A 10,246-nucleotide genomic window follows, 5' to 3' on the forward strand; every position below is an offset into this window, starting at 1 on the left:
ACCCGCACGAGGCCCAGCACCTGTGGAGACATTGAATGCCGGGAGAGGAGGCGGGAGACAGTGACTCGGGGCCCCGGGCTGCCCCACCCCAGCTACCCCCAAGCAGAAGGGGTAAGGGCAGGGAGGCCAGCCCTGCACGCCGGTCGGCCGCTTCCAGGACGTCGAGGCAGGAGCCCCACGGCCTCCTGGACTTTGGGCCGGTGCAATGTGTCGGGCCATTTCCTCCGCCCCTCTGCGCTCCTCGAACTGCCTTCTGGGAGCACGCTCCCCAGGCCCAATCTGCCCCCTCCCCTTCTCCGCCTGCCCATTCCTTCTAGTGTGGGTCACCCGGAATGCAACAGGGCTCACGCCCCTAAGAGAAGATCTGGGAACCCGGCATCCAGGGTGGAGCGGATCTATAACCAACCAATCAGAGGGTGGGAAGATGGCTCGGCTCCCACCCTCTCCTCCACAACCAATAGTAGGGCTTGTCTCCTACCATCGACCCCCCCCCCCGCCCCTTCTCCTGCTCGCTCAATTCCCACCTTCCCCCTTCCGAGCTGGCCCCGAACTAGAGCCCCTAAGCACAGGTTAGGCACCCTTCCGCCTGCGGGGCTCCGCCCCTCCACACACCTCCAGGGTACCGCAGCGGGAGCCCCGCCCCCGCCCTTTCCTTTTGGGGTGGGACCAGGAGGCTCACGGGAAATGGCAGGTACGGACTGCATCTCCATTCAAGTCCTCACCCCACCTACCCACAGTCAGTGGCCCAATCTGGCCATCCCTCCTCCCCAGCAGCTCTCCTGGCTGACCCAGCTAGCTTGGGACTCAGACCCAGATCATTCCCACAGCCTCCTAACAGGTCTCCTTGCTTGAAGGCTCTCCTACACAAAGGGATTTGGAAACAGATCCAAACTTGTGGCTCCCCGGCTCACCACTTACTTAACTCCCTCTAAACTCCTCTTTCCCTTTTAAATCCCCATGCAGGAGAGGGGTAAGGGCTAGGCAATGGGGGTTAAATGACTTGCCCAGGGCCACACAGCTAGGAAATGTGTGAGGTCACATTTGAACCCAGGACTTCCATCCACTGAACCATCTAGCCTTGGCTCATCTCACCCACTCTTGACTCCTCCTTTGGGATGACTCATGGATCTCTAGACCCAACCCTGACCACCTCTGAGCTCCATGGCCATATTTCTGGTCCCCTAAAGCCCATCTATCTCCCAGTGGCCAATGAGAGCGGTCCTCCATCTCCTGCAGTCATCAAATTCCCCAGTTCTCAGAGTTGGAGAGGAACTGGGGCCACTTAGACGGGCCCATATCTGAAAGGGAATCCCCTCCAAATCACAGTCCTAACAAATGCCATCTCTACACAGTCTTTCCAAGGAAAAGCCACAAAATCCCAAGGGGATCTTTGACAGAGGTATGAAAAGGGGAACTGGGGGGATTTTTTTAGCCAGTGACCCAACTGCCTGGATGAGGCCCAGGAAAGCTCTTGTCCATAGGTTGGGGGTTTAACTATTTTTAAAAGTGTTTGCTTCAACAGAGCTCTCCTTCGGCCAACAACATCCGGGTCCAACTCAGAAAATGATCCCCTCAAAGACCTAAAATCAGAAATAAGTCTATTAAATAACCCAGGGCTTATAAACCTCCACGGAGGGGGAAAAAAGGCCACCTTACTGGGCTCTTGGTCTCTTCCATCTCTTCTCAGTTACCAGATGCTGTCAGTTCCATCTCTGAAATCTCCCTCAAATCCCTCCTCTTCTTTCGCTCCAACCTAGCCGGGGTCCTCATTACCACTAGCCTATGCTACGAAAGAGCCTCCCTAAGGGTTTTCCCAGCTCCCCTCCTTATTCCTCTCTTCCGACTACTTTAAGATCAATCAGTCTTCCTCTTAGATTTACTCAGCATCTTCCATAGCTCAAAAATGGATCATCCCCCCAAGTACAGCTCAACTCTTCTACCTGGCCCAATTGCAATATCTCCAAGCTAAAAGGGTTCAAAGGCTGCCAGACTCCAGCTGTAACTGACCAAGAATCCCCACTGGAACATTCTGCCAGGGAGGAGCCATCCAGCCTTTGCTTGAAGACCTCCAGGGACAGGGCACCTTACTATATCCGGACGCCACCCCTTCTATGTTAGGATGGCTCTTATTGGGAAATCTTTGCTGACAAGTTGTGATCTATCTGTGTCCCTACGACTTCCACCCAGCATTCTTGGTTCTCTTCTCTGAGTTCAAGAAGAACAAGTCTCCCCAACATGTCAGCTCTCATCTTCCCTACCTACCTCGCTTCTCTTTTTTCAGGCTAAACATGCCTGGGTCCTTCAAATGATCCTCCTATGCCATCTTCTATAGCCCCATCACCAGCCCAGTGGCCCTCCTCAGGATTCCAGCCCTTCCTAAAAGGCCATGGCCAGAAGTGAGCACAATTGTCCAGGGTAGGAAGGGCAGCAAAGACTCTCACCTTCCTAAGCTGGGGCACTGAACATCCCTTTGGGCATCCTAGAGTGGCGTTTGCTTTCTTAGCTGCCAGATTCCAGGACTGATCCATGAGCCTTTTTTCTCACAGAAACTCCTACCTCACTAGACCTGTCTCATGCTGGACTTAGGGAGATGATTTTTTAAATCCAAGTACAGGACTCTACATGCTGGTCTTAGAATCAGGTAGAGCTGGGTTCAAATCTAGATCAAATCGCCTTATTGGCTATGTGACTCTGAGGCCTCAGAGTTTCAAAGGCACCAAGGATGCTGGTGGTACTATGTTGAGGGCAGCTCTTCCCCTCTAAAGAAATCGCATGTTCTTGACCTATTGAAATAAAATGTTACATGGATCTCTATTACATTTCAAATTATTAAGATGATTTGGCCCCTCTTGAGATGGATTCTATCCCCCAAATGTTCCTAGCAAGGGATTTGGGTACTCTGAGCCTCCGAGTCCCTGACTAAAAGGGCATCACATATCTTTGGGACACTCTCCCAATGTGGCCTGAACCAGACTAAAATGCAATCAGGAAATATTTCACAAAGTTAATAAAAGACAATTTCTGTTTAGTCATTTCCAGTCCTGTCTGACTCTTGATGACCCCATCTGGGGTTTTCTTTAGAGTACCTTTAAGCAAGATGTAATTTCCTCCTTTGTCTCTTTTAATCAGATCTATTTGTGTTTTAGCTTTGTCTGAGATCACGATTGCTCTTGCTACTCCCGCTTTTTTTACTTTAGATGATGCACAATGAATTCTGCTCCAGCCCCTTACCTTTACTCTATGTGTGTCTACCTGCCTCAGATATGTTTCTTGTAAATAGCATATAGTTAGATTCTGGTTTTTAGTCCACTCTGTCATCTGCTTCCATTTTAATGGGTGCATTCATTCCATTCACATTCACAGTTATGATGACCAACTGTGTATTGCCCTCTATCTTGTTTTCCCTTTTTGATCCTGCTCTTTTCCCTTTCAATCTGTTCCTCCTCACCAGCATTTTGCTTTCTATCACCCCCCCCCAGTCTCCCTCCCTCCTATTACCACTCTGCTTCACTTGTCTTATTCCCTTCCTACTTCTCTATATGGTAAGATAGGATTCTATACCCCAATGAGTATGGTTGTTATTCCCCCTCTGAGCCAGTTACATTGAGAGTAAAGTCTAAGCATTGCCTGTCACCACCCTCATCCTCCCCCCTCCCTCCACTGTAATAGTTTTTCATGACTCTTTAAGTTAAATAATTTACCCCATTCCATCTCTCCCTTCCCTTTTCTCTCCATCTGGGGTTTTCTTGGCTGAGATACCTGGTTTTCCATTTTCTTCTCCAATTCCTTTGACAGAGAAGGAAACTGAGGCAAAAAGGGCTCAATGATTTGCCCAGGGTCACATAGCTAAAAAGTACCTGAGGCGAGATCTGAACTAGGGAAAAGGAATCTTCCTGACTCTCTCAGCACTGTAAGGCCACCCTGCCAAATACAACAGCAGATAGATAGTACCACATTCAAAAACAGTCAATGCCCAGCCCCCTGGGGTCCCTAGTGGCCTCTGCTTCTATCTGAGGGTGAAGCTGCTGATTTAAGCCACATCTCTCCTCCTCCTCTTCCATGAGGATAAGTAACTTTGCTAAAATTGTGGCTGAAATCCATCTGTAGCATCATCTCCCCAATCTACTCTAGTGACCCTGTGGGAAAAGGAAATGAGAACAGGCTGAGAAGATCGGGTTTTGGGGAACTCATGTTAGGGTTTAGAGATCAGCTTGGCCTTTTCTAAATGGGCAGCAGCCATTCCTTTAATACTATAGCCTGGAATTTTCCCAAGAATCCATCAGATTCACCAACTGACAGTTTGCAGACTCTACTAACCCTCTTCCCTTTGTCAGAGAATGGCCATGTGATCTTCTCCCAGCCAGTGGCCCCTCTCCTATTCTCATGGTACTACAGTGGTCACACACAGGGCACTTTCTGTACCCTGGGACCTAGTCTCTCAGGTCTTGTGACTTGAGCTCGATGGGGGCTACATGTCCCTGTACTTGTCCTGGGGGTTTAACTTCATGTTCTGCTTTTCCCATCCAAAAATCTTTCTCTTGGGCAGAGAAAATGAAGGCACAAAAGTAAATAATTCAACCTCCTCCTCCTCCTCAGCCCTGTCTGTTAACATTGTTTGATGAATTTGGCCAAGATGATGCGAAACAGCTGGGACCCTCTTCTAGAATCATCCTCCGGGACCTTGGTGTGCCAGCCTGCCATCGAAGGCTCATTGTCACTGTCTTCCTCTTGCCTCGTATCATCCCCTATGCTACAATGCCAGCCACATTGTCCTGTTCTCCCCATGGAAGATACCTTCTGTCCTCCTGCCCCTGCCCTTCTGTTTGGCCTTGATGCCCAGAATGCCCTCCTTGCTCATCTTCCTTCAGAGTCCGAGTGAAACACCACCTCCTTCAGGAGAGATTCCCAACTTCCCTGCCCTGCTTAGGACTGTGTGAGAACTGCCCTGAGGGCAGAGGTCACACAGTCTTACCTCCTCAGCTTTATACCTGGTCCAGCCCTTACGGGGTGCTCTGCGTCCAGCAGGACATTAATGAAGGTGGAGTCTGCTCTTCCTTCTCTCACTGCACTCCCGCTGTACCCACCTTAGCACACGCACTTCAAAAGCCCCCTAAAATGAGCCTCTTTTACAGAAGTCTAGGAGGGAGGTGACGAGAGCCTGGGCCTGCATGGTGACAGAATCCACAGGACTTGGCAACAGTTTACATATGGGGAGAGACATGGAGTGAGGGATTGAGGCTGATATCTAGGTGACTGGAAGGACGGCGATACCCTAAAAAATAATAGGGAAGAGGGGCAGCTAGGTGGCTCAGTGGATTGAGTCGAGTCTCAAGACAGGAGGTCCTGGGTTCAAATTCGACCTCAGACGTATTCTAGCTTTGTAGCCTTGGGCGAGTCACTTCACCCCCATTGCCCAGCCTGTACCTCTCTTCTGTCTTAGAACCGCATTGGTTCTAAGACAGAAGATAAAGGTTTGTTTTTTTTACCCTTACCTTCTGCCTTAGAAGAGTGGTAAGGGCTCGCCAAGGGGCACCCAGCTGGGAAGTGTCTGAGGCCGGATTTGAACCCAGGACTGCCCATCTCTAGGCCTGGCTCTCAATCCACTGAGCGGTCCAGCTTCCCTGTTTATTTATTTGTTTTTAATTTAAAAAACAAACAAACCAATAGGGAAGTTCCCTAACTGCCATCCATTTCAGGTCACCTAGATGTCAGCCTCAACTCTTCACTCCATCTCACTCCTCATATCTAATCTCTTTTCTCTCCCCTGGCCCAGGCCTTCTTCGCCTCCCTCCTAGACCCTTGTAATAGCCTACTACTGCCTAGGCTTGGGTCTCCCTGCCACTCCATCCATTCATGCTCCACTCACTGTCCACTTGAACTCATACCTTCTTCCCCAAGTGACCCTGACACCCTGCAGACACAGCACAGTGTGGTGCCCCGGGCCTGAATGCTCTCCCTCCTCACCTCCCCTTCTGACTTCCTTCCAATGCCAGGCAGTGTTCTTTAACCTTAGGGCCTGCCTTCCCTCTGGATCATCCCATCTGGATCATCTCCATCTATTTCAGCTGGTCTAAGTCTGGTTTCCCCAGAGTCCTTTGCATGCCGTCTCCTATATTAGACTGGGAACTCCTTGAGGGCAGGGACCTAGGAGGGACCTAGCTGGTCAGAGAGTCAGACAGTCTGGATCCAGAACAAGAATCCCTTCTTCCTCTGTATCTTCCAAACAAGGGTACCCTCTGCCTGAAGGTCTTTCTAGTGACAGGGAACACCTAGGCAGCCCAGTCCACCTTGGCATGTCAGATCGTTAGCAAGTTTCCCTCTAGCCCAAGCCAAAATCTGCCTCTCTGCACCTTGTCCCCACACAGTGCTCTGGCTCCGAGCTCCCAGCCAAGCCCCACCCTCTTCTACAAGATAGCCCTTCCAACAGGCACCTCGCCTCTCCTCTTATTCCCCTCAGAACACAGGGCCTTCGATGCCCAACTGCTTTGCGAACTAGGGCTGAACAGCTGAACACGCCGCCCTGGCTCCCCGCTGAGGAAGGCCACCATCACATGGTCAGGGAAAGGACACTGTTTTTAACAGCTGCTGGGAGAAACAGAATGACAGGATCCTAGATTTAGAACTGGAAGGGACCTCAGAGGCCACCCAGGCCAACCCCCACCTCGTTTTACAGAGGAAGAAATGGAGATATGGGATCCAGCTAAGTCTGAGGCAGGATTAGTATCTAAATCTTGCCAACTCCAAGTTCCAGACTCTATTCACTATGGCAAATCGCATGTCACATGATACATTCTAAGAGTCAGGTGAACACTTCTTGGACAATCCTCATTTTTTGTTGTTGGGCATCAAGGTGGTGCTGCAGTGATTAGAGCACTGGGTCTGGAGTCAGGAAGACCTGGGTTCAAATCCAGCTGGGTGGCCCTTGGCAAGTCACTTCACCTTGTTTGCCTCAGTTTCCTCATCTGTAAAATGAGCTGGAGAAGGAAAATAGCCAACCACTCCAGTGTCTCTGCCAAGAGAACCCCAAATGAGGACATGAATAAACTGAGGTTCACAAAGCATGCTACATAGATTTCACTCATAGGAGCTTCCCCCAAACCCCTCAAGGGGACCCCAATGAGCATTATTATAGCCACAGTCATCAATTTAGAGCTGGAAGGGTCCTCAGCTGCCTAATACTTCCAATTTTTTTACAGATAAGAAGCTGAGGCCAACAGCCAAGAAGGGATTTGCCCAAGGTCACGAAGCCAGTAAGAATTAGAGGGGGGATTTGAACCCAGGTCTTCCTGATTCCAGATTCAGCATTGTCTTCACCATGCTAACTCTGACAAGATAACTGAGAAGAGATCACTAAATAGGTCTATGACACCATTTCAAAATGAATTAGAACCAAGTTAAAAGTAAATAAGGGCAAGAGAGTAGGCTCCGGCCCTGGGTTTCATTCTGGTCCCTCTGCTCTGTAACTTAACACCCATCAATCCCTGCCTGGGCTCGGCCTGAACCTTCCAAGAGAGATGTACTGCATGCCGCAGGCATCCTGGTGCCATTAAAAGCACACTGTGTCTCCAGTCAGAGGCCCCAGCCAGAAATACCACTTCTGTCTCTGCTTTATAGTGGGGCCTTGGGCAGATCTCTGGATCTCAGTTCCCTCATCCATAAAACGTGGGGCTGAGGCCAAACGATCTCTCCTCTCCTTTCCAGTCCTAAACCCCATCAGCCCACTGTCTCAAGCACCAAGGGAAAGTCACAGGTGAGTCTGTGAATAGCTTACCCCAAAGGCTGATGGAGAGAGAAGATTCCCTACCAGGGCTGGGCCTAGAATTTCACAGAATACCTGCCAGGGGAGAGGAACCCTAACACAGAGGGAAAGGGTCCCTGCATGGCCCCAGAACGGGTATCTCTTGAACTCTTTTCACCCCCAGAGCCAATCGGTTGTCCATTCTTCCTCCCTAGCCTCTCCCCTGTTTCCTTCTTCTCTATTCCCAAAGTCCCCACCCCAGTTCGGGTCCTCAACACCTCGAGCCTGGAACCTTGCTAGAGGAGCCTCCTAACTGCTTTCTCTAGCCCATATCCACGAAAGCACCCAAGTGAGACTCTAAAGGCTCCACTGGCCCCCTCTTAACTGCACGATAGAACACAAACTCTCCTTGTAATTGAGTTTCTAAAGCCCTTGGAGCCTAGCTCCCACCTTCCTTCCCCGGCCCATTACCCTCCTTCACAAACTCTCCCCTCCCTGCCAGTTGGCCTTGCTTCTGGAACAAGCCATCTTGACTTCCATCACCAAATAGCTTTGTGCAGGCCTTCACCTCTAGCTAGCTGCCCCCTCCACGGAAAAGCCTTCGGGGATTTCCTCATTTTGAGCTGCCCCCACCTGAAGATTTCCACTTAACTGTGTACCCTTAGCTGGGCAAACATCAAAATGCTCTCTTAACGCTGTAGGAGTCTCATTCTGGCAGCTGTGTGGAGGGAGAGCCTGGAATCTATAGCAATAGTCCAAGCAAAAAAAGGTGATTGGGGGGCAGGGGCAGCTAAGTGGCTCAGTGGAGAGAGCGGAAGATGGACAGGCCGGGACACAGGAGGGCCCAGATTCAAATTTTGCTTCATATACTTCCAGCTGTGTGACCCTGAGCAAGTCACTTAACCTCCATTGCCTGATTCTAAGACAGAAGGTTTAGGTTTAAAAAAAAAAAAAACAGGTTATGAGAGTCTGTGAATGGACAGAAGCAGACAGATGGAAGGAATTTCAACACAGCTCAGTGACTAACTGGACGGGACAGGGAAGAGGTGAGGATGATTCCAAGGATGGGGGTGTCCTCCCCTCCAGAAAGGAGGAAGGCTGACTAGGGGTGAGCTGGGAAGTTCTGTTCTAGACACAGTGAGTTTTGAGATGTCTGTAGGCCATTCGAGGAAGAGGTATCTACTAAGGATCTGGTGACCCGGGCCTGGAGACAGGGAAAGAGCCTAGGGCTAGATGGACAAATCCAGGAGCCTCCTTTTTGCCTTTGTGTCCCCAGGATCTAGCCCAGTGCCCATTGAGTCAAATTGAATCAGAGACCACCCAATATCCAATACTGACAGTTCCTGCCAGGGTCAACCTGTGCCTGGTTGTTGTCAAGTATTGCTTTGGCACCTGTGCTGGGCATTAGGTGGAGCCAAGGGAAGGGAAAGACCCATTCCCTCAGACCTCACCCCTGGGTATATGGGCCAAATCGCCATCCTCTGCCTAGTTCCTGCCTTTGACAAGGTGGGATTAAACCATGGATCTCTAAGGTTACTTCCCAAAATATCTCTGATGGCTAGAGAAGAGGGGAGGGGCTGTGAGTGATTAGAAAGGGGACTCTGTTGAAACTGTGGGAGCCCTAAGCAAGGGAGTCAGGCAGGGTGGGGAGAATTCAGTTGGAAAAGGTTAGGATTAGATCACAGAGGACACTGAATTCCAGGGCTGGAGCTGAACCTTATTGGGAATCCCCTCTGAGAAGGGGGAGGAGCTCATATCATGAGGGGGGGCATCAAATTCACGGATGGACTTGGGGGGAGGGGCGGGCCTGACCACCAGGTAAGGATGGACTACTACCAGGCCAGGGGAGGGGGATGAAATAGGGATCTAGCCTAGGGGAGGGGACCGTGGGAAGAGAAAACAGGTCCCCAGCGACAACTGAAAATTTGACAGAGGGGAGGGACTGGGATCAGGGGATCGGCCTTCTCCCCCTGGCCAGAAAAATACCCAGGTAGGAACGGGGAGGGGGCGATTGGCGAAACCAAGATGGATGGCCGGAAGGGTGGGTGCCTTGAGGAAGGAGGGGGCTTTCGGCTGAAGAGGAGAAAAGGGGAGGGGACGAGAGGGATGCCCCACCTCCAGCCCGTGATCCTTGGCCCGGGGGGCTCCCGCTTCCAGAGCCAGCACTTGGTCCAGCGTCAGCTGCTTGGCGTAGAAATGGGCCACGACGCGGGGCGGGGGGTTGGCCGTGGCGTGGGAGCTGCGGTACTCCGCCGGGCCCACGCTGAAGGCAGCCGCCCCCTCACCCAGCTCCTCCAGCAGCTCCCGGTTCAGGCCCGCCTCCAGGCTACCGTCCTGGGGGTCCACGAAGCCACCCGGGAAGCCAAGCCGGCCATCAAAACGCATCTGCATCTGGAGTGAATAGGCGCTGGAGTGAGCCGGCCCGCCCCACCCACCCAGCCAGCCGCGTCCGCCCCCCATCGAGATCCCGCGCCGCAGCCCCCTCACCAGCACGGCGTAGCGCAGCGG

The 10,246-nt window shown here is 51.5% G+C and overlaps 1 protein-coding gene across 1 annotated transcript; it reads right to left on the minus strand.

Annotated features, from left to right (window-relative positions):
- Window positions 1–6: 6 nt before the first annotated feature.
- On the minus strand, window positions 7–10,240 carry LOC123253992 (U8 snoRNA-decapping enzyme-like; the record flags this gene model as incomplete). Its single annotated transcript, XM_044683068.1, has 3 exons — window positions 10,226–10,240; window positions 9,854–10,129; window positions 7–20 (listed from the first exon to the last, which is right to left on the minus strand). Coding segments are annotated over exons 2-3 (290 nt in total), but the record flags the coding sequence as incomplete, so codon positions are not given.
- Window positions 10,241–10,246: the final 6 nt, after the last annotated feature.

Source organism: Gracilinanus agilis, unplaced genomic scaffold, assembly GCF_016433145.1.
Source record: "Gracilinanus agilis isolate LMUSP501 unplaced genomic scaffold, AgileGrace unplaced_scaffold12537, whole genome shotgun sequence".
NCBI classification, from domain to species: domain Eukaryota; kingdom Metazoa; phylum Chordata; class Mammalia; order Didelphimorphia; family Didelphidae; genus Gracilinanus; species Gracilinanus agilis.